At 39.8% G+C, this 24,827-nt stretch overlaps 1 protein-coding gene across 2 annotated transcripts; it reads right to left on the reverse strand.

Moving 5' to 3' along the window:
• Positions 1–851: 851 nt before the first annotated feature.
• LOC134630626 (homer protein homolog 1-like) lies at positions 852–22,826 on the reverse strand. 2 transcript variants are annotated; one of them, XM_063478064.1, is made up of 10 exons: positions 21,652–22,826; positions 10,866–11,022; positions 8,285–8,416; positions 8,103–8,195; positions 5,742–5,795; positions 5,304–5,446; positions 4,325–4,484; positions 4,115–4,225; positions 3,915–3,995; positions 852–2,402 (listed from the first exon to the last, which is right to left on the reverse strand). In XM_063478064.1, the coding sequence occupies exons 1-10, from the start codon at positions 21,654–21,656 to the stop codon at positions 2,214–2,216; spliced, it is 1,125 nt and encodes a 374-aa protein (XP_063334134.1). In that variant the 5' UTR covers positions 21,657–22,826; the 3' UTR covers positions 852–2,213. The 2 variants fall into 2 exon arrangements, with proteins under 2 accessions (XP_063334134.1, XP_063334135.1); XM_063478065.1 differs by lacking the exon at positions 5,742–5,795.
• Positions 22,827–24,827: the final 2,001 nt, after the last annotated feature.

Below are 24,827 nucleotides of genomic sequence, written 5' to 3' on the forward strand. Positions count from 1 at the left end.
AGCTGTTCCCCATCATCCCCAGACTCTGCTTCTTCTTCAAGGCTTGAGGAGATCCTCGAACTATTCTTTCCACAGCGTAGCCTAAATCACCAGCACTCCATCCCCACTATACAGTGTGGGTACTGTTTTCTCCTGAGATGCATTAGTTTGCCAGAATTGCTTTAAACCTGACCAAAATTCTTTGTCAGTGAACTCAACGAACTCTTCCCAGACCTCATTTCAAATAGTTTTTTTCATATAACACCTAATCACAACATAATTAGTCTCAAGGTGCTTTATATGACCCTACAATAATACAGAGGAAACCCCAGCAATCAGACGACCTCCTACGAGCAAGCCCTTGGTGACAGTGGGAAGGAAAAACTCACATTTAACAGGAAGAATCCTCCAGCAGAACTAGGCTCAGGGAGGGGTAACCATCTGCCTCGACTGGCTGAAGGTGAGGGGAGTGAGACGGGACCTGAGGTTTCGCTTCAGCTGCTGCCAGAGCTGCACTTTGCTTGGCCTGCCAGTCCCTGTTAGCGCCCTCCAGAGTCCCAAACTAACCAAAACTGATGAGTCCTTCAGTTTGACAGGTTCATTCAAAACACCATTAGAACATCGTGGGAACGTTTCCTGCTAGTTGAGATGCAAAAACAAAAACATTCATGGATTTAAATCCTTCAGGTTGACTCGCTGAATGCTTGGAAAAGTGACGGTATGCTGGTACTAAAATAGTCCAAAGAACAAGCTAGGACGCAAGTTAAAGCTTAACCAGGCAAGTCCAACTGCAGTCAGGTTTATTTAAACCTGGTTTATGACAGCAGGGCTGGTTTACTGTGAAGTATGCTCATTAAAAGACAACTGCAGCGTTTTCATTTGGTTTTCTTTTATTAAAAACTCAAAATTACAATTTGTGTCTGTAAGCATGTGGTTTAATCTGTATTTCAAAGTCTTATTCAAATGTTTCTTTTTTCCCTTTACAGCACAAAAATCCATCCAAGTGTCCCGAATGTACCCGCGCTAACAACAAGCCCTTAAATAGTGTTCTTCAATTGTACACGCTGAATCGTATTCCTCTCATTTTTGGCAATAGTAAATCCCACCAAATAAAAAGTACTGCTACTTAGCTACCATTGATGCATGTCTGTACCAAAGGCAACATCAGCAAAAATTCAGATCTGTACAGGAAAACATTATTTGGCAAAAGAAAAAAAAAAACTGCAATCAACCCGCTGCATTTTCCTTTTTCCTTCGATAAACAGCTCAAAAATATTGCCAGGTTTCAACATCTTGACACTCACGTACCACATGATAAAAAAAGATTAAGTGAAAATGAGATGTAAATAAAGATACTTTGATTTTGTACAACTTCCATCATAATAATAATCATCATCGTCACAAATTTCAGTAATAAATTAACAAAAAAAAAGGATTCAATCATTGCACTTCATGTCGCAACAGAAACAAAGAGGGGAAAAGAAACATCTGACTCACTCAGACACACATGAACAAGTGCACTATGAATCTGTTATATCCTTAAAAAAAGTGTATAGAAAGAAAGAAAAGACGTTTGAGTAAAATCCCGCCTCGATGTCTTAAACGTATCCGAGAGGAGTAAAATTACCTGAAAGTGAGAGTGGAAAATGTTTTTTTTAAACCCTCTGGTGCTGCCCTTTTGTATTGCTCATATAATTCAGAAGAATATTTCACGATAGATACCGACGTCCTCCGGATCCTCTTTGTGTCGAGTCCACACAACAAATAACCGAATGGATCTCAGAGTTTATTTGGCTGATGGTGACGTGGGTTTTAATAAAGATTTGTGCCTGGAAAAAAAGTCGGAAAGAGGAAAAAAAGAGAAAAGAAAACAAGAACAATCACAGACTCTGAGTGACTGCATTTGAATGCACCAAAGCAACATTTAAAAGAAAAAAGCGAATTTCGCCTTTAATGTTTCCGTAGAGCGAGGAAAGCTTCTGTGGATTTGTCCAGAGTGGAGTGGAGGGGAAGGCTTCACATGGCGGTTTGTAAACGATCTGAGCGTGGATGTGTGTTAAAGTATAAAGCCGTGTGTAAACTTTTACACGCGTGTGGGAGGAAAAAATTTTAAAAAAGAGAATTCAAGTTGTCAGTGAGCAGGTGAGTGCCGACATGCGGTAAAAGTCTCGGCGCTGGCTGCTGTGTTGGTGGAGGTGGTTGGAGGTGGTGGCACAGTCTTCGTCTCTCTCCGTCTAGCTGCCCTCCAGCAGCTTGGCCAGTGCGTCCCGCAGCTCGTTCAGCTCAAAGATTTTGCTGTCCAGCAGCTCCAGCAGGGAGCGCAGGCTTTTGCGAAAGGCTTCCCGCTCCAGCTGGCTGCTCTCCAGACGCTGCTCCAGATCAGTCAGCTGGGCCTCCAGCGTCTGGTTTCTCAACTCCGTCTCCTGATAGAAACAACACACGTTTTTTAAAAACGCACATTTTTAGCTTCATATTTGTAATTTGGGACTCCACTGAAAATCATTGTTTAGTTTAAACGAGCCCTTTGTGACCCATTCACATTTTTTTTGTCTTTGCTGGTTAGCAGCACTGGTAATATTTTTTAACTCGGGCTTCAACCAATGCAGTATGGAAGTTTTATTAATGAACTTCATGTTGGATTTTCTAAAAATGTTTACGTTGGATGCCCTTCCTGACACAAGCCTCCCCTTTTATCGGGTACTAGGAGTACACTGGCCACAGATACGCAGTCCATTACATTATACAGATTGATCATATTTAAGATCAAAGCCTTCTTTGAGCAGTCTTGAAGGAATGGGGTCTACAAACAGAGGAAGTAATTACTGAAGTTACCTCGGATCAATCAGAAAGAAAGAGCCTAAATAAATATCAGTAGTTTTGAAAGTTGCTGTACATAATGATACGTCTGTGGGGTGGCTATAAATAATTGTTTTCTCCAATGGTTAAAATTTCATTTGTGAAGACATTCATGAAGTCATTAAGGTTAAAGGAATACATCGCTACAGTGCTGAAGAGAAACCTAGGGTTGTTCTTATTTCCTTTAATCAGTGAGGGATAATAAGACGTTCTAGCTTTACAGAGGGCCGTTTTATAGAGCAACAAACTTTCAAGTTATCTGCTTCAAGTCACATGTTTGTGACATGGACTGGAGTACTTCTGATTAGAGGCTTTCTTCTTCAGAGGAGCTACAGTATCCAGAATCATACACAGTAAGGCTGTAACACTAAACAGGTAATGGCATTATCACTTGTGGCCAGATAATGCCATTAAGCGGCACCAAAAGACAACACCACCACACACAGCCAAGGGGCTTGCAGACGTAGAGCTGCAACTGCCTGTATCAGAAAACCTGTCAGTCACTGTGGCCACACCCCTAACTCCAACATCCATCTGGATGCACTGAAGATTTTTCTATCTCTACCAGGCTATAAGCATTCTTTCTAATGCTCTAAAGATAGCCATGATACTTTATGGGGACTGACTTAAGTGGCCAATGGAGGAACTGCAGTTTTTGGCACTTCTGTGTGCCAGTTGGTTAAAAAATACGGTTTTGTAAAAAGACAGCAACCGCCAAAAGACGCAGAAATACTGGTCCACAATCCATGTTTTACATATACGGTGAATTTTTGAAATATTTATACTAAATACAGTCTGAAACAAGCTCCTCCTTCTTTAAAAGTAACTGTTTTATTAACATCTGTTACTGTGTGGTAAAGCAGTTTTTACAAAAATTAATATAATGCATGAATTGACTGATTTTATTATATTTGTTGATGTTATTATGAGGAAAAGGCAACTCTGCAACCAATCTGGCACCACTTCCTGGACTTGGGATGGTCATAGATGGAGTCCTTTTTTTGCTCTTTCTATTTTTACTCACTATTTACAGACTGCATTAATCTTTATGCAACACATGATCATTGAGCAATACTCACCTGTAGCCTCTGTGTGAGGGAATCTCTTTGAGACCTAAACTCATTGGCACTCTCCACCTCTGCTTTAAGTCTCTCCAACTCCTGCAAGCATGATCAGAAAGAGTGAACAGCTCAGAACAGATGGTAAAAGCACCAATCAAAGTCCAGGCATGCAAAATCCACGACTTCAACCCAGTAGGATGAACAAGCACTCGTTGTACCTCCTCTTTAGCCTTCAAAGCCAACTCCAACTCTTCTATTGTTCGGTTGAGTTCAGTCTTTTGAGATTTAATCCCCGTCGTTTGGCCGCTCACGCACTCCAGCTCCGTCACCTGCAATCCAAAAAGGAAAAGAAAAAGAAAAAGCATTCAGACGTGGTAAAATGGGATCACGCAGTGAGTACTTTCCTGTGTGCAGGGACAGAGTGATACCCGTTTGTGTAGCCTCTCAGCTTCTTCCTGATAGGCTGCCAGCTGCTGCTTCCACTGTTTGACGTTGGCTGTAGATTCAAGAAGAGCCGCCGTCAGTTTGGCATTGTTCCCCTTCAGCGCCGCAAGCTCTGCCTCCCAGTGCTTATTAATGCTGGATGAACTGAAAATGGACAAAGGAGGAAAGGGAATAACTGGAAAAAGGTGAAAAACGCCCTTCAGAATTTTCTTAAGCCCACAGTGACATTCAACAGCATTTGGTGTAATTATTACTATACACGAGGTGTGTACATGTGTGCTTATTTTCAGCTTCGTGTTATTCTAAACAGAAATCTATGAGAGAAAAGATGGTGGCTGTCCCATCCCGTCCCCAAAGAGCCAATCAAAGGCTGGACCAGGAAACAGACTTTCCATATTAACCTCTACTGTGCGCTGATGTACAAGTGCAGTATTTCTCAGCTTACTGTGACCATAATGCAAATTAACAAGGCGTCTGTGGAGTGCTCCGGTGGGATGAGCAAAGATGCTGATCATGTGGGAATTTCAGGCAAAAACAGCTAAATGTAATAAAATAATAATAATTCTTTGACAGCTGATTCTGTTTGGTTACCATCAAAATTCATCTTCTTTCATTTACACAAAGGCTTCAAAAATAAAGAATAAATCTTCCCACTCAAGTGTGTGTTGTGAAAAAAGGTGCCCCACAAAACCAACATAATGTGTCTCTCTGTGCCCCCTAGAGCTGACCACCATGAATGATTCTTTGTGTTTCAGGCTTCCAGACTGTTTAATATGAATGAAGACCCAGCTGGTGATGACTTTTCTGTGTAACCATTACATGCCTGATGAAGTTTTTTAACTGCTTGACAGCTGGATTGAACTGACTTTAGTCTGAACTTAAAATAAAGTGCTGAAAAGTGATGTTACACGTTACTAAACAAGAAGTGCGACTATTTCTGCGATCCAGTGAGCTTTGGTTTACCTGTGTGAGAAGGGCAGTGCATTCTGGGAAGGCTCTGCTCTGGCTTCGGGGTGCTGAGGTGTATCTGGCGTAACTCTGTCATTGTCTGTACCGTTGATGCTCTCTGAGGTCAAAGGTGACTGCAGATCACCTGGGGCTGACTCCTGATTTGGCACGTTTGTGAAAGTGAAAAAAGCAAAAGAAAACAAACAAAAAAAAATGTCACTTCAACACTTTGAGAAATTGATGCTGAGAGTTAAGACTGAAAGACTGACACCACACACATCTGTAAGATAAATAAAAAGCTACGACAAGTTAGCTTAGCTTAGGGGGTGGAAGGTGATGGAAACAGGAAGGGGAATACAAAGACGCCAGTTTGTGTTAACACTCGGGGAAGACTCGGAAAAGGTGCTGTCAGATCTGAGACAACAAAGTAATTTTTCTTCCATTTGTCTTTACCTTCTTTATAACAGGTTTGTTGACTGACAACACATTCCTTTTTACGGTGCCACCCTGAGGACGAATCGTTTGGGAGAGCAAAAGGAGGCAAAACAGGCCACACAAGGTGTTAGCTTAGCGGCTACAGCAGCATAACGTGGGCATGACGCCGAGAACAACACGAAAAAGCAAAACACAGCAAACACAGCAGCGATTTCCACAGTTAGGGCTCTCCAAGTAGAATGGTAGCATTTAAATATTAGCAAATACAATGTGTAATATCTCAAGAAAGAAACTTCTCATTCACCTCATAGAGATACCTAAGAATTGATAGCTTTGCATGGTTCACAATAATACTTAATCATCTTATCTTATACAGACCCTTTGTGCATCCCCTAAGTTCACCCTGTGTCAAAAAAAAAAGGTTTTTTTGCGCACTTTTAGTTAACTATCTTTTGATTAGCTGCCCCTTGTAAGCAGGTTTAAACAGTAGATGGCGTGGCTTCGTGCTCACAGCTCACACAGGTGACCATATTAGGGATATATACTTTAAAACAGCAGTCTGTAGCAGATTCAAATCTGAGTCTTAGTCTAAGTCTTCTTCTTATAGTGTTTTGAGTTTGGATGAGGAGGTACGTGTCAAGTTTAACATTTCATTGTAAAGCACGGTGCCCTATATTGGTTGGATTAAGTTGTAGGATAGTTTCTAATAGTGTAGGCCCTGGTAGAGGGCTTGAGTCTGAAATCTGGGAATGAATAACGTGCCTGGCTTGCAAGTATCTGAAAAGGTGTGATGGTGGTAGACTGTATTAAAATGTACCATCTTAAGAAAAAACAAGCTCACTTTGACTTCGACGACAACGCGTCTCAAAGAAAGTTGTGATGGGCACAAAAAACTACTGCAAAAATTAAGGGTACTCAAAAGAAACAGCTGGAGGAACATGTTGTAACAAATTAAGTTTACTAGTAACAGTAATGTGACTGAGTACAAAAAGAGCCTCTTAGAGAGGCCACTTTCACTTCGTTCTTGAGTTATTGTATTCACAAACTTGCCTGTTTGACAAAGTGAAGTAGGTTTACAGATCTCAAAAAGCAACACTTCACACCACAATCTAAAGAAACTCAGGTTTTCTGGACCCCAACTAACCACGGTGCGAGCTATTATCCACAAATGGAGAAAACTTCGAACAGTAGTGAACCTTTCCAAGGTTCCAGTCTACCAAAATTTACTCTGAAAGCGCAGTGACAACTCATCCAGGAGAACAACCTCTAAAAATCTGCAGGCCTCACTTGCCTCAGTTTAGGTCAGTATTTATGAGTTAACTATAAGACAGAGACTGGGCAAAAATGGCATCCATTGAGAAAACCACTGCTGACCAAAAGAACACAAGAGCTCATCTCACATTTGCAACAAACATCTTGGGAACTTTTGTGAAAATATTCTGTGGACTGATGAGACAAACGTTTAACTTGATGGTAGGTTTGAGTCCCGTTACATCTGGTGTAAAACTCACAACATTTCATAAAAAGATCATACCAACAGTCAAACATGGTGGTGGTAGTGTGATGGTCTGGGGCTTCTTTGCTGCTTTAGGGCATGGGACGCCATAACTTACGGAACAACGATTTCTAATGTCTACTAAGAAAATCGTGAAGGAGAATTTTCATTTTCAATCTGAAACACACCAGCAAGGCCACCTCAAATGAAGGTTTTCTTTCAGTATCCAGCTCAAAATCCAAATTTAAATCTGATTAAAATGCTTTGGCATGACCCTCAACAGGCTAAGAAGAAAAACAAAAACCAATGGAGCTACATTAATACAATGTTTCAGAGAAGAGTGGGCTAAAATTCCTCCACAGTCACATGAAAGACTCATTGCCAGTTATTGCTGCCAGGAGTGGCACAACAAGTTATTCCATTGAGGGGGCAGGTAGGTTTGGATACCTCTTTTCTCTTGGTAAATAAAATCATCATTTAAAAACTGCAGTTTGTATTTACTCGTGATAGCTGTGTATATATTCTCTAATATTTCAGTTCCCAGATGGTTACAAATTGTCATTAACAGAAGAGAAGATGCTACATAGTGACAAACACGGCACTGTTCCAACTTCTTTGAGATGTGTTTCTGCTGTCAAAAATCAACATGAGCCAGTATTTTTCTTAAAATTGCAGATTTTTTCAGTTTAAACATTCATGTTATATAATGAGGGAAATATGGGATTATAAGATTTGCAAATTCTTGCATTGTGTTTTTACACTTTGCACAGTGTCTCAACAGTTTGGAATTGGGTTTGTATTACAACAAGTTGTCAGCACTTCTGCATCACCTGTGGTGGTGGTACTAGGTCTGAGGCAGTGGTAGTGTTTTTAGTGTCTGTTACCTGAGAGGGCGTGCTGGTGAGCTCCATCTTCTCCTGAGACTTCTCCTTGGCTAACCGTGCCGCCTCCTTGAACTCTGCAAACTTCTCTGCAAACTGAAGTAACAGAAGCAACTGATACTACAGCACGGCTGGCAACTGAGCAGCGAACTTTGGTTTCTGATAGGGCATCGGCAGTTTCTCACCTTAACCAGGTGGCTCTCTGATGAGAAGCCGAGGCCGTAGACAGTGTTGGCTCGGCTGTCCGCCCACTGGCCAAACTTTTGCGATGTCTTGGTGAACGTCATGTTGGGGGTGATGGTGCTGTTTATAATGGCCTGTTGGGGACAAGTTGCACATGACAGAACGTCATAATCAAATGTACACATGAACAGCTTATTCAAGCCAAAGAGAGTTTAGAGCTAAAGAAAAGAAATCACTGTGAGCTCAAGGTCAGCATGCTTGCTTTTCTTGAGCTTTATGCAGTAGGAAATGACTCCATCAGACTGTCAAAAACCTGATCCAAGTGCACAAGCCTGGTGGTCAGGGATGGCTGATGCAGACCAAAAGAGTGACATGAGCCCACCACAGCAGGAGGGGTCCGGGGCAGTGTGGAGTGGCCTACCATCATGGGGCAGAAGCCATGTGTACCCTCCGATGTGTTGTGACCACTACTTTGTAAGTGCACATGAACAAACAGAGGAAAAAACGATGGACACTGAATTTAAAGAGCGGTTCTGTGAGGAGGTGCATGGGTATCTCAGTCTGTACATGTGGTCTTTAAAACAATATAAAGACAATAAAATTTGCACTAGTTCTTGGATGGAATCTGCCCAAGTAGTGGAGTAAGTAAGGCAAGATCATTCTAGACTTGCAATATGGTTCATGGGAATTTTTATATTTAAAAAAGTAACTTTTATGAGTACAGTTTTGTATTGATGTTTCTTTTTTTTGACTCTTTCACCAAACACCCAAGGTAAACCTCCAAAAAAACCTCTGACCTGGTAGAAAAAACTGCTGATTTACCAAATATATATGTATGTTTCTCATTAGTTATACACTTACAGTAATACATAACAGTGGTTTCTAAAATTTGACAGGTTGTAAGAAAGTTAACAGAAGGGAAGAGCAGAAACAAACATTCATGGTTTTCAAAATAAGCAATTGAACACAGCGGGTAGACAAATGTCAACAATTTGCAAGTGGCTATGTTTTTAGCTTGTGATATCAATTTCATGAACCACTTGGGGGCAGCAGAAACTACTGACATAAAATCAACTTTTTAATTGATCCTGCAAACAGTTGCTGATCATTTACACAATCAGCAGCAGTGAGGGAGAAACATTATGAGTAATCATGAGTGTGTTTGTTGAGCTGTTAAAAGCTCAGCAGCTGGAGCAGGTTGCATGTCGGACAGTTTTTTTTCCTGTTGTTGAAAACATCTGCCTGCTTCTGCTGCTGATGAGTAAACCAAAATAGTCGTGGTTCAGGGGGTTGGGAAGCTCATCTTGTAACCGGAAGGTTGCCGGTTCGATCTTGGTCGTTGTATCCTTGGGCAAGACACTTCACCTACCGCCTACTGGTGATGGCCAGAGGGGCCGATGGCGCGATATGGCAGCCTCGCTTCTGTCAGTCTGCCCCAGGGCAGCTGTGGCTACAACTGTAGCTTGCCTCCACCAGTGTGTGAACGTGAGAGTGAATGAATCGTGGAATTGTAAAGCGCTTTGAGGGTCTCGAAAAGCGCTATATAAATGCAATCCATTATTATTATTAAATGTGCAACCAAGAAGCCAAAAAATGAATGAACCCACTATAAAGTTTTGAAAACTCTTATTATTAACAAACAGGTTATAACCACTTTTTGTGTATTTCTAGGATCCATGGGCATGCTAACATGTCAAACATGTCAAAAGTTTGCTCCCTCTGGAACTTTGCAAGTAACACCAGTCATTGTGTGAGAATCCTTCTTGTTGTCTGGATAATAAAGTCCTCCAAGCACCAGCCCACCCGACTGCTGCTATTTCCAGCACAGCACAGCTAACTTGCTGGTTCAACAACAGCACCGCTAGTCACCCATAGAGACTCTTGCATAACTATGCTAACTCCACCCCTGCACCTCTCTCAAGACTAAAATAATCACTGCCACATAGATATGACGGGCCTGAGTTCAACTTCACTGCTAGGAGAGAGGCCAGGCTGAGGCACAGCAGTCACAAAGAATATGCACTGATGGAAAACCAGTGTTTCCAATTATTTATATGAATATATTTATATACAATTAAAACTTCAATTCAATTCAGTTTTATTTACATAGCCTCAAATCACAACACCAATCGCCTTAAGGTGCTTTACACTGTAAGGTAAAGACATGAAAAGGACAATAATCAAATTGTCCTGTATCAGTAAGCACTTGGCAGTGAGAAGGAAAAACTCCCTTTCAACAGGATGAAACCTCCAGCAGAGCCAGGCTCAGGGAAGGCCATCTTCACTGACTGGTTGAGGGTGAGGGGAGGGAGACGGGACAAAAGACACGCTGCGGAAGAGTGCTTTACTTCCACTTTTGTGAAATCCAAAAAATTATTCTTGGGTGGTGGAATGTGTGGTGGATGAAGCATTTCTACGATAAAAATACGTAATTATTTGATAGCTGAACAAGTAATGTTACTATAGCAAAGCACATAAAAGAAGTTCAATGAAATCAAAAGGATGTAGATAAACATGTAAACATAGGTTAAAACTGCAATCCTGTACCAGGTAGGGTTAAGAACTGGCTTTACTTGTACGCACCTTGGATCCATCCAGACTGATGATTCGATATACATTCCTGGTGCTATCGAAGAAGTACGACACTGTGACGGCATGTTTACTCGTGGGAACCCAGTTCTTCTTGGTGTTCGGGTCTATCTGGAAGACGTGGGCCCGCGTACTGAAGATGGGCTGCTCTCTGCACAGAGAGAGGAAGAAACAGATGAGGATGTTTAAAAGTTTCAGATTAGGATGGCTTAAAGATGTGAATGATTCAATTAAACAGTAGTTTGGAAGAGGAAAAACAAGAGAAATACAGTCAGGATCAAAAGTTTAAGACCACTTGAAAAATGGCAAAAAAAATCATATTTTGCATGTTTAGATTGTAACAAGGTTCCAAGTAGAGCTTCAACATGCAACAAGAAGAAATGGGACTGAGACAAAACATTTTTTGAGCATGCAATTTATTGAAAACAACGCTTAAACTGAAACAGCTGATCAAAGGTTTAGGACCACACCTCCAAAATAAACCTGTAGACTCCCACAAAACAGAAATCAAAGTTCCAAACATGAACTCAGTAATGAGTAGCTCCACCTTTATTGTTGATCGTCCAGTGTCTTGATGGACCGTCAATTGGATCCCCCAGCTCAGTGCTGGTGAAATTTTTGGGGGTGTTTCCACTTGACTTTTTTGTTTCATAACCCTCAGGATCATTAAAGAAATTTCAAATAACTGTCTTACTGCGTCCCACCTCATCAGCGATGGCGCACTGCAAGAGATCCTGCTTTTGCAGTTCAACAACCCGACCACATTCAAAAAGGGAAAGTTGCAAAATATTTTTTTTTGCCATGTTTCAAGTGGTCTTAAACTTTTGATCGGGTTTGTATTTAGTCCTTAAAAAGTGTCAAAAATCCTAGTTTACTTTTCTCCCAAAGTGCCCTAGATCAGGAAAAAACAGTGAGACAGCAATGAAAAATATCTGAGACCAACACTGGTTGTGTACTGGTTGTGTACTTGTGTTCACTGACTGAAAGGAGTCCCTCCTGAATGATAGAGCTCTTCACTCTGCCTCTATGGGAGAGCACACAGACCCTTTGGAGGAAGCTAATTTCTGACAACTCATTCTTTCAGTCGCTTCCCAAAAGGTCACACCCTAATACTGCACAAACCATCATTTAAAAAAAGGTGGTATAAAGGTGATATAAAGCTGAAAGCAGATCAACTGTACCCTCCTTTGTCCACTGTGATAATGAGCTTTCATCCGTTATCCCCTAATATTCAGAGCAAACAGCAGCACAACAAAGACAAAAGAACAAAAAAGACTCTTTTAAATATGTTGGCTTCTCTGCTCACCTGGTGTATTAGTCAGAAAACACTGTCCATGTGGGAATAAAGATTGCGAACAGATTTTTTTTTAAGCTATCTGATTACAGAATACTTACTATGAATATTATTAATAAGATACTAAAGAGGTGGTTTTACCTCCATGGACCAACTGGCAGGACGTCAATTTTGACTTTTTATCCCCTGCTGCTTGTGTCATATCACAGGTCTTGTGGTGTAATTTCTTTATTTCATTCGGAACTGTTTACGAGCAGTAGCAGGAAATCCCATATTTGTCTCCATTACTATGGACTGCTCATCCGGATAAAAGGTTAATCCACATGTGGAGAACAGGCCCCTGTGTGTTCACAAGTTAATGTGACCCCATTCAAAAGCGGCATAAATGTCAGTTCCAAATTGTATCCGTCTACAGAGACATTTTGTAATCATCTGGTAGATACTGAGATATCTCACGGGATAATCCTAAACAATGATTTTTAAACAATGTTTTTCTCTAGTGGTCCACCCAGCTGTAGTGACTAAAGTGGTGCACCAACCTACCAGCACTGCCAAAGCTAAAGCATACATGTAAACGGAAATATCCAACTCTGTCCTGTACTGCCATGGAAAGGAAGTCTCAAACAACATAATGAATCAGAAGACACCATTTCTCATCCCCGCACATCCATAATTCACAGACCTACTCTGTTGTTGAACTAGCAGATGCTGAACAATGGACGAAGAAAAAAACGCCAGTAGCCATTCACACTGAGAGCAAGTGCGTAAGTGTGTCTACCGGCAAAGGTGAACATAATACAACTTATGCAATCAGCCACAATGTAGGGATTTAGATTACATTAATGTAGCTGGAACAGGGGAATGCATGGGCATTTGATTGTGATATCAGTTGCATTATATATCAAAATAATCTGACACAGACCCAAACTGATGTAGACAAAATCATTAAGACATCTGCCAGTACAAAAATGTTCTAGAAAGCACATAAAATGAAAGACCTTCAACAATTTGTAAGAATTAATAAAAAATGACAAATGTGGAAACTTTGAAAGCCATAATACAGCATCCTTCATGTCATATTTCAATCAAAGTCTGTGTGCCAAATCCTGCCCTTTACAAAATTTAGTCCAGCTTAGATTTAACCCTTTAATTAATCTGTGGTCTGCACAGCAATATGTGCTTATCCACACACCAACCCAGACAAGCCATAGCTAGCAAGACTTTTAGGCTTGCTTGACTAAATGGAGATTTGGATGACTGGTTGAGGTCTTGGACACGGACTAAGATGTACACAGAAGATTAGGTGCAGCATGCATTTCACATTAGATAAAAGCAGGTCCTTTAACTGCATGTATCTAACCTCCGAGGCAGTTCTCTTTTAAATTAAGCTTGACACCCCCTTTTAAGATGTATCATTACGAGGTATACTTCACTTACACTAATTTTGCACTTTGCACATAACATCAAAATGTGAACAGCATTTCAGGTAAAGACTTAGCAGAAATTATAGAGGAGAAAAATGTTTTTCTTCTGTACAAATGAAACATGTTTTAGTCTCAGGGACCAGAAAATGATTTGTGCAGTCAACCACTATAACTGCGTTTGACTGTGGAGGCATCTTTTATTGTCCTTCTGAAACCTACTGTCTCTTTTTGAGTGTGTCATTGATAAAAATCAGACGGTAGAGAGGTAAACAATACAGCAGAGTATACACAGAAACAAAAAACCGCACATCTCTACATGAACAGGGATGATCGGACAACCTCAGGACCCATCGGCAGCAAAGCTCTACAGCAAGCAAAAGCTGGTGAAGCTGCTGAGCAACTTGTCTGAGATAGAAGGGATTAGACTTGTTAGAAAAACAGGCTTATCATTGGACTATCACGATCATGTGGGTCCAGATACTGAAGGAATCTTGGTATGCTTCCATATCCGTTCGTTAGGTGCAGATGTGGAGCTGATTGCTGCTGTTTGGCTGTCACTTTCATTTTAAATGCCTCTTTCACACCAGCAGCACCCATCGCAGCCACAGCTCCACCTGACAAGCCAGAGTGACTTCTGACAGGAAAACTGACATGGTGTTATATTTTTGTTACTTTTTATGTGCAAGTGTGTGCAGGCTGGTCCTGACCAGCGGGGTGCACACTGAGATGAGGTGAACAAATGAAGCCAAAGGTGACCTGGAAGCACCTGTGCCAACATACAGAGATCAGCAGATAGTGGATGACTTCCAAACATTGCTATGGATGAAAAGCTCCCAGGGTCTTGGATTAAAAACAAGCTTTGACTGTTCTGGTTGCAACTGGTCACAGTGATGAAGGAAATCCACAGGAAATAAAGAGCAGATATATTTAGAATATTTAAGGGACAGACATAAAGATGGAGACTAATACATGTAAAGAAACATTTAATGTGAAAGCACAATTCCAGACTTTTTTCTAGAAATACAATCTCAACTTTTCTTAAAATAGATTTTCAACTCCAATCTGAAAATTATGACTGTTCTCGAAATGATCAACAGCTGGGACACTACGCGCAGACCAACTAATGCTGCTTCAGCTAACAAAAGGTAAAGCTGACAGTGACATCTATAAACGCTTTGGTTACTGTATCTGAAACAGATAGTGTCATATCAACATGCAAAATGGGTATCACTTCCAGCGCGTACTGGATTAAGTCAGGGTTGACAGAGATCGACTTTCACGCTCTGGGCTACCAGACGAAAACAGACATGGTCCTGAGAGGACTGCAGCTTCAGTCTAGTTACAATTAGTCAAAAAGCTGCTCAAGTTAGACAACAGATCTAACTGCAGCTAGTAACTCTGTGTGTAGCTCAGTACTATAACAAGCTCTTTATTTCAACATGACTTCTTTAATGCAGTTCTGGTTCTGAGATGTCTATCTGCCAGGCTTTTAGGGAAAGTAGATATGATTCCTTGTCTGGCAGCTAAGTGTTCCATGACTCCTCTGAGCCCAGCTATTGTTCCCATCTCTGGGAATATCTTGTCACATCTCACTGTGTTAATTAAGCTAGCAGAGCAGAGGCTTATTTAAACACTGACACAGTTAATGATGTAACGATGTGTACATGGGAGTCACACCGGCTTCATCAGCTCATGCAGGCTGGAAGTAAAGAACCATATAAATACACTACAAGACATAAACTCATTAGAAGCGCTTACTGGATGAAAATAAAGCTGTAGGAGAGACTGAATGCAACAGCACTCTTTGCTTTGGAGGTTACGTGCGAGTCAGAGTTCACCATAAAGACTTCCTCTGACATGATTTGGTTACAGCAGCTCTAACCTGATATCTACCAGGAGATGTTATCGATGAGATATTATGCAAAACAAGCAAGGTTTCAGACAAGATAATTAGAACAGCACAAACTGCCTCATGAAATGTTTTAACTATTGTGAGCTGTTTTTTAAAGCTATGTCAAGGCAAGCCAATTAAGCTAACATCACCTCTGACTGACTTTCTAATGTTTCAACTGGTGATGCAATATTTAGTTTGGCTATTGCTCCGATCCTGACTCAAAAACCTAGATCAGATGTTCCTGACAGATCAATTCAGTTTCATGTTGTTTGCAGCAAACTGGTGCACAGCTAATATACCAAGGAGGAAGGCAATGTGAGTTGTAAAGACAAGTGCAAATAAATAAGACAAATAAAACGGATCAAGCTGGATCAGTGCATCCCTAGTTTCATATAACAACAATAATCTGTGTAACAAAAAAGAAAAACCTTCACAAATATTTGCAGCTGCACTGCAAGCAATAGCACTGTGGCTGCCAACACAGATAATGTTTAGTACCAGCAGGATGCTAATTACACACTTTCAAAATAATTCACTGGTGATAAACTGTATCAGTGACATTCCCCTGTATTAAACTAAAATACAGAAAGATATCCTGAAACTGTCTGCTGCATGTAATACCTTGGACTCTGTTAATCTAACTTGTAAGTAGCTACTCAGTTGAATGAATTGAGTAATCTGACAAATGTTATCCAATTTCTTTTAATGATTTTAAGGCAAATATATAATCAGGTGGTTTTAAAATAGTTCTATAAGCCAATAGAAAAATGGGTAAGGTAATTATTGGAACTAGAGCACATAAAGGTATTATTCAGTTCAATCTCAACTCTTTTGTGCTTGGTTTTAAAGCCATAGTGTAAAGAATCTCACCGCTAGATCAAATGAATTCTGTTTTTTTTTTTTTAACTCTTCCCAATTTCAGTTCAGTTCAGTTCAGTTCATTTTTATTTCAAACATGTGCCTTCACAATCATTTCCAAATATCATTTCATTATTTGTTTGAAAAGGAGTAGGCAGAAGTAATTACTTATTTGTCCCTACCCCCTCAAGTTTTACCTCTCATTCTTTTAATTTTCTTTTAGTCTTAAATTAAACAAACAACATATGAAACAAAAGTACAGCAAAACAAAACAAAACATACATAAATAAAAAAAAGAAATTAGCAAGCCCCACCACAGTATAGTTTCTTTTTTATGAAAAATACAGAATGTGTATATTTGCATATTCATAAGTTATGGAAAAACAAACAAACCAAAAAAAACAACAACCAAGAACCACAATACCATTTAAGCATATAATCCTAGCTAACGTGGCTGCTGTAAAACAAACACATAAAAAACACATAAAAAAAGACTTTTTTTTCTTTATTTCAAACTCAAAGATGTCAGCTTGAATTACCTGACGAGCAGAAAGCAGGCGACTTTGGCATCACTTTCAAAATCCCCCTCTCTTTGTAACTTATATCTGGGAAAGGCTCCAGTACCAATACTATTTATTATTTTAATCTCTCGTTTTATCCCAAAACCATTTCGGTTGCCTCTTTCCTTCATGTCTTTACTTCTTTAGTGAAGGGGACCCCTTCCTAGCCACATACATAAACGCCACAAGTAGAATGGCAATGTCCATCTATAAGAGTTTATAAGAGTGCATCAATTTTTTGGAAGATGGAATTACACAATTATATATATATATATATATATATGTATATGTATATGTATATATATATATATATATATATATATATATATATATATATGTGTATATATATATATATATATATATATATATATATATATATATATATATATATATATGCATACAATTTTATTTTCTCTATTAGATAACCTCAAAAAGTGACTGACTGTACCTTAAAAGGCTAAACTTCTATCAGTCTTATCCCCTTCAGAATTTAAAGACAGGTAAAGTTATTCAGACTGAAAATGAATTTAATGCAAAGCTAAAATGAATTTAAAAGTCATATATAATCAACGTTTGATTAATTCTTAAACAAGAATAAAAGGCATTGCTGGTCACTGTGTCAATGTCTCAATTAGCCGTGGCTTTTCAGGGGCTTGAAAGTGGATGCAGGTCATTAGTCTGACAGTGTGGCCTAGATCAAACTCTGCCCCGGTGCCGTGTGTTTCCATGAGAGCGTGGCGATTGTTAGCCCATAATCCCTTTTCACAATGAAACCTAGCATTCGAGTCTCAATGACATGTACTTGTACGTGAATCTGAGTGCAGATGTCGTCAGATCAGCAGAAACATTCACAGCAACAGAAGACACACACGGGCGCTGGTGTTTTCAATGGTGGCAAACAAAGATGCGGACTGTTTGTGACCGAAACAATACTCAGATTAGTTTCCAATGACAAAGAGTCTATTAGGACATGTCACAGTCACTCAGGACACTGAGGCTTGTTGATACCCGCCACATTTAATGACGTCTGGGGACTGATGCGAAACAATTTCCTTAATTGGTCACATATTTGGGATGCAACTAACGTCAACTTGAAGTGTTAACTAATCTGATTAATCTTAATAACTTCACCACTGGCTATAATTAAAGTATCTATGAATATAACATACAAACAAACAGAACTATTCACAACTAAGAGCTTGAATCCAGCAAACTTCATTTTTTCTTGCCAATTGTTTCTGCACTAATACATAGTATGTGTAATTTAGTTTACAGCAATAAAAGTGCAAAAGAGTCATTATTAAAAAAACATTTAAATTTTGTATATTTTCATGCAACCATTTATATATTAGCATTTCATTAATCCAGTCTGGCTTAAAATAATTATCAGAAAATGCTTGGAATCCACTACAGATGGGTGAAGTTTTTATGAGCAGTCACCGCCAGTCAAATGAGTGCACGTGCATGCTCTGTGTGTTTGTGTGTCTGTGTGCATGTGCGTAAGAAGGAAAAGTCCACAAGAATCAGCTGTGCAAAAAAAATATTTAATCTTCTGTTTGGGATTATTTGGGTTTTAAAACTGATAAAACTGGCAAGAAACTAAACAAAGCAATCGGATGCAGAGCGCCTTCGCCCGCAGCCAGGAAATGAATGAACAGGTGGGGATAACAGACGGTAGTAAATGAACAGGGTGCACAACCACACATTCAGTTTTAGGTCTAGTTTTTTCATTTTCTTCATGAATTGACATTGTTTTTTCAGTACTAATCCAATAGATGGAGACTTCTTTACATTTACTCTCTGCCATGGTTTGTGAAGAAAAAAATAGTGCTGCTAAAGTGTGCATAACATGGCCAGCGCCTATTAGTGCTTATGTTTTACCGATATAGTATCTACCAAGGTAGTTTTCTTTCTTTTCTTTTTTACAGTCAACAGACTATTAAATAAGCAAATTAATCCCATTCCCCTCAAAAACAACAACTATCACCAATTCGGGTAATCACAAACTACCCAATCCTAACAACCCAAACAAAGGTGTTGGCTGATGTTTGGTTTGCTGGCTGATATCAGCCTATCAGCACACTGGGCCTCAATCACACAGCACTAGAGTCTGGTTTGCGACTGCCTGCCGTCCTTCGGTCAAAAGGCAGGAAAAAATGCGTATTTCCTAACTGATTGGTTTATATTTGGCTGCTGCTACATAAAATCGGTTGCAAAGAGGACTCTGGACGAAGGCCCTCTTTGTAATTGCATTGGTCATTAGCAGATTGCTGTGGTTGCTCATAGCAAGCATTGAAGACTTGACTTATCTGCTAACACTCTCTCAGCTTTCGTGAAACATGAAAAAACAAACTGGAGGTTTGTCTTCGGAGTAAAAGTTGTGCCTCACGGGTCACAGGTATAAGAGATGTATACAGTGGAAAAATTATTTGATCCCTGCTGAACTTTGAAATTTCTTTTATTTTTAAGTCTTGAATTTTATGTTAGATTCATTTATTTCTTCTTTATAAATCGTAAATCATTTTTTACCTATCCTGTCTATACTATATATGAAGGACTATATCAAGAAGAATATTGAAAACAAATCTGACTACAAGCCAAAACTCCACTGAGTGAAAGCAATGACAGCTGCAGCCCGTGTTTGCTATGCACAAGAATAATAACTCCGCATTACTAACTTAGCTGCTACGTTGTCATGGCAACTGCCCATGTGGTCATGAGCTGTGAACATCCTCTAACTCCGTTGCTCCCTCTCCTTCCTACACGCTCTCTCGCCCAATCCGATCGCAGCATCCCTGTGGGTTAGCCCACTCGCAGAGGGAGGCAGCAGGAGCCTGGCAAGGCGCAGCCTCCAGTCCCAAACACCCATATGCCGCTCACAGACCTCTAGTCTTTCAGCAGCCGACAAAAGAGAAAGAGCGAGCGTGGGACACTCGGCTGGGCTGACACTTTCAAACTATTTCTCATGACAATAATGAAGTCCTGTGTCTTTTCCACTGATGCTCTCTTTGTCTGAATGTAAGAAGTTCAGAGAGTCCGAGCCCTTCTGTAACGACTCTTCTTTGACACTGAAAATAACACAAGCTCATAGAGGAAGTGAAAGAAGTTATGAAAGACTGGCTTGTCTTGAGGAAACCCAACTGAAATCACAAAACAGCAGCTGAGAACATGTCAAGTTATATACAAAAACATTTCATTAATCAGCCACAGCTCACAGCGCCAGCTTAAGACCCATAATATTCTGACCTATAATAATATTTAAAAAGATTCAGACACCCATTTGCCTTCACTTTTTAAAAAAAAAAAATTAGGAATAAATGTGAAAAATAAACATTACATTTAGTCTATTTCTTGTTCCTTATCATCTGGGAAATACACCAACAGAGCCATCTACATAAAAAATTAGCAAATATCAGCTGATTTATTGCTGTAGCTCTGCATGCAACATCTTGTTTTTTCCCCAGACACACTAATCTTCCCATAAACCTGTCAAATATTCCTATCTGAAAAAGCGCTTTTTAAAAAATTGCTCAAATAAATCACTTTGATGGTTAATTGCTCATCAAAACACCTGCCTGTCCACTGAACTATCATTTTAGTGCTACCTGAAAATAGCAGTGACTTTACACAGGAATGGGACAGATGGATGCAGGCACAAAGGTGCACCCAAAAGGCTCCAGCTGTTATCAGCACAAAGGCTTAAAAATATCAACATGTGTAAATGTTTTTTTTTTTAATTTTTTTAATTTAAAAGCATTCAATTGGCATACATCAAAGAGGTTACCCGCATAAAGATAAAATACATGAATTGCACAGACTTCTACAATATCACAGACTCATTGTAATAACAGTATGGGAATAACTGTCTGAAGCTGCGCACCCATTTTTAAGCCAGTAAAATTAAAAACTTTGTAATTGTCATTTTAGGGATTTTATTGTGTTGTTGCTGGATGTACTATGCTTGCTGTTGTTTACTACAAAGTCCTAACTGAATTCCAGTGGTAGGGGTGTGTCACTGCTGCAACTTCAGATGTGTTTCAGTTTCCACTGAAAAAACAAAAACATGCCAGTGACATTTGAACTGATGAAGTTTGAGCCTTTTTAAGATCAACAACTGCACAAAGAGGACAGGAACAGGGAGAATTGCTAATTGAGACAGTGTAAACACATACTGTAGGACATACTCTCTTTTGACCGACTCAGAAATTGATTGTTGACTGGATTACAACCACTGGCCTTGAGAATTACAGAGGATGAGGAGGCAAGCGATTCAGCAACCCCCTTCTCCTCCTTCCCAACTACAATATGACAACAAACCAATCACATGCTACATCATCTGGAGTGGGAACTAGGTCGCTCTTGATCAGGAGAATCACCACACATCTGCAGGCTCAGCAACATGTAAGCACCACAATGGAGCTTACATGTTTACTCATGGCAAAACATTAAATATGCTCTCCCTATCATCAGTAGCTTACTTCATCACAGCCTCATCCTTATTGGCTTCTGTAAGCTGAAATGTCAGCGTATGGAGGCTTTAGGCGCACATAATGATGGCCTAGTGGATTACAGTAATTTTTTTCTATGTAAGAGGAGAAGGGATGACAAAAGTGCTTGGTTTAATTACCAAAGGGGGGCTAGCTAGCAGACTGGCAGCTGTGGGTGCTGAAATCTGCAACAACAAAGTGTGCCACACTCATGACATGCGGAGTGAGAAATACAACTTCCACTGAACCACCACTTTACATACCCCATTATAGCTGGATTCTGGTCTCTAAGTTGAGTCGAAAATGATCCTCTCAGCGGTCTCCTGAGAGCTGTGCGGACAGGCTAGCTGCAGCTTTGTTTTTTGTTTTTTTTATCCACTCTCCCTCTCAATTGAAATCCGCTCTCTGCTTGTTTGTGTGAGCTCACAGCCCGGCGAAGCCCCACTCTCGCTGTTCTCAGTCCGACATGGCTCGGCGTGTTGTTGTGCCCTCTGGGTGCATCATATTTTTGGCTTAGGTGGTGGTTTCATCCGTGCGAACGTGTCGGTGCACGCATGATGACTGACAACACGCGCGCGCGCTGCTCTGGATCTAGTAGCCGCCGCCGTTAGCTAAAAAACCCACAACCAAACTCCACAGTAATGCAGGATTATGGAGCTCAACTCGGGCTATTAAAAAAAGAAGAAGAAAACTGACAGCAGACGGAGGGTGTGATTTATAACCACATTAGACTCGAAGGGATCGTGTTGCGCTTTTAAATTCAGAGTGAAATTATCGAAGGGGGAAAAATGTTAACGTGTTTTAGCAAATAAAACTGCCTATAGTCTCTAAATGTGACGTTAGCTGGCTATAAATGCTCCGTTGGCTGGTGTATAATCTGAATAAGGATGGCAGACGTTGGGATAAAAAAAATTAACATTCACCCCTCAATTTCGACACTCATAAATCCCTCTTTAAGTCGCTGGCTCTTGATTGAAGTCCTCTGTGCCATTAAAATCCTCAAATCGGAGAAATATTAAAGAGTTTTACCGCCGCAAGTGAGACATTTAACGCCGCTCTGTGGTGACAGACATCTTCTTTCCAGACGGGGCTTCATCTCCGCTGCTTTTGGAGAGAACACAAAAAAGCCCTTGGAGCACACTCCGGGTTTTATCATCACGTCCTGCCCTCCTCCAAGAGGAAAAAAAACCCAAAACAGCTTCACCGACGTCGATGTTCGCCACAAATTTTTCCTTCATTCACAAACGAGCAGATTTCTCCGTCTTATTTTGTTTGCGTTGTTTCGCGAAAACTGGATCTGAGATGGTGGGAGAATAGGACACTGATGCTCCTTCAGCTGCTGGTTCATCCTCTCTCATCATCAGCCCGTCTGCCCTCTGTTAGCCCCTCATCTCATTCATCAGCTCCGCTCCATCCGCCGCCTCTGCTCAGAGGGAAGCGTTAACCAACGACGTCATCACGCTACGTTAACGCCTGCAGTTTTGACGTTATTGGCAGTATGTATGTCCTCACATCCGGTAGAGGGTAAAATAAACTGACTGTAAATAAAAGAGGACAATAACAATAACGCAATGGTACTCAGAACATCTGAGTATTATTATATTATATTATATCAGTAACAATAAAGAAAATATATTTGTGTATAAAAAACACATTTTTTGTACTTTGATCAGATTTTAGGCACAAAGTCATAATCATTATTAGGCATTTAAATCTCACTAAATCCATTTGGATTTCAACCCTGTCACAGACAAAATTATCATGTGATCATTGTGATCATGATTTGAAATCATGCTGAAGTTCAGTTCAGTTTTATTTATATAGCACCAAATCCCAACTACAGTTGTCTCAAGTCCTTTATATTGTAAGGTAAAGACCTTAAAATAATACAGAGGAAATAGCGAAAACCCCAAGAATCATGATAAGTAGTAGTAAATTCTGGTGAGTATGAAATGATGAAATGTCCCATGGCTAAAGATCACTTATGAAACACGTAATTTTCACTCAAAAATACTCTGTTTCATTGCCAGAGCATGCCAAGAGAACTTTAATTAACATCGGCTTCCATGTTTTCTCAAAAAAAAAAAAATGCAATAATGCTAGAATCTGATAAGGCTGTATTTCTTTTAATTGTCCTTCAAATTGTATACATAGTTTAACTAACATTAACCTCATATTTCTTGATATTATTCAAATATTAATAAAAGTCTATCAAGTAATAGGGCTTAACTTTGCATTATGGGGGTTGAAAATGGTGATGGGGTTGAAGGCACAATCAGCATTTCAGTAGGATATGCATTCATGACATTAATAAGATAAGATAACCTTTATTAGTCCCACACGTGGGAAATTTGTTTTGTCACAGCAGGAAGTGGACAGTGCAAAAGTTATGAAGGACAATTAGAATAAAATAAAATAAGAATAAATACAGTACACAACTGTACAGAATAGAATAAAAATAGAATACTATATACAGTAGCAGTACAGTAATGATATATGTTTTAAAATAATGGGAGCTTTCTTCTCTGGATCTTAGAGATAAAGTTTCTTTTATCATTTTTTCCTACAGGACCTGTAACAAACTAAGTATAACCTATGGTGCAATAGCTTATAGAGAAACCTTTCAGCAGCCTAACATAAATGTCAAATTACTGGCTCCGTGACCCAGTGTTTTGTGTTTATTGATTAATTTATATTCTTGGACTTTTCAGTTTTCAGTTTTGCTTCTTCCCGGTCTTGTTGTGTGTGATTACTCCCAGCTGTGCTCTCCTCCTGTCTCATTCCCTCGTTATCCCTCCCTGTTTTTAAGCCCTTTGTCTTCCTCTGTCTGTTGTCGGATCGTCTGTTAACTTCCTTTATGTCTCCATGATTCATGTTCCAGGTTTTCCCAGTTTAGGTTTTTGGTTAGTTCCAGTTCTGTTTGTATTTGTGTTTGTTGATATTCTTTTATACACACAAGGTCCCACCACAACATTTTTACGTGCTTTGGGGTTTTTTTCAGTTTCACTGGGCCATTGCAACACCTTAAATGATTTCTTTTTCAGCCAATTTGGCATAGATTTCCTGCTACGCTTGACAGAGTTGTCCTGTTACATGACAAAAATTTAGGTAAAATTTAGTCATCAGAAAGTTGGCCTCCTCTGTATACTATACTTTAGTATACAGAGGAGTTCGTGGCAGACTCACAAACAAGCACATTTCATTACCCCTCTACCACCATGCTTGACAGTTAGAATCAGGTGTTTGATGAGATGTCCACAACTGGGAATATTGTGGCATTGAATTAACACAATTTAGTGCTCCAGACCAGCAAACCGACAAAACCTATGCTTTTATATAAAGGTGCTCACACTCGCTGATGATCAATTAATCAGTCGCGCTTGATTGGCAGCAACTTTGCTGCTACTTGCCCTCTGTGCCATTATTTTGTGTATGTGTG

The sequence above is a fragment of the Pelmatolapia mariae genome, linkage group LG7 (assembly GCF_036321145.2).
Source record: "Pelmatolapia mariae isolate MD_Pm_ZW linkage group LG7, Pm_UMD_F_2, whole genome shotgun sequence".
Lineage (NCBI taxonomy): Eukaryota > Metazoa > Chordata > Actinopteri > Cichliformes > Cichlidae > Pelmatolapia > Pelmatolapia mariae.

Coding starts and splice junctions, on each gene's coding strand:
- LOC134630626 (XM_063478064.1), bottom strand. Junction 8,417..10,865: donor TCAGTCTGGATGGATCCAAG/GTGCGTACAAGT, acceptor TGTCCCCAACAG/GCCATTATAAACAGCACCAT. Junction 8,196..8,284: donor CAGAGAGCCACCTGGTTAAG/GTGAGAAACTGC, acceptor CTGTTACTTCAG/TTTGCAGAGAAGTTTGCAGA.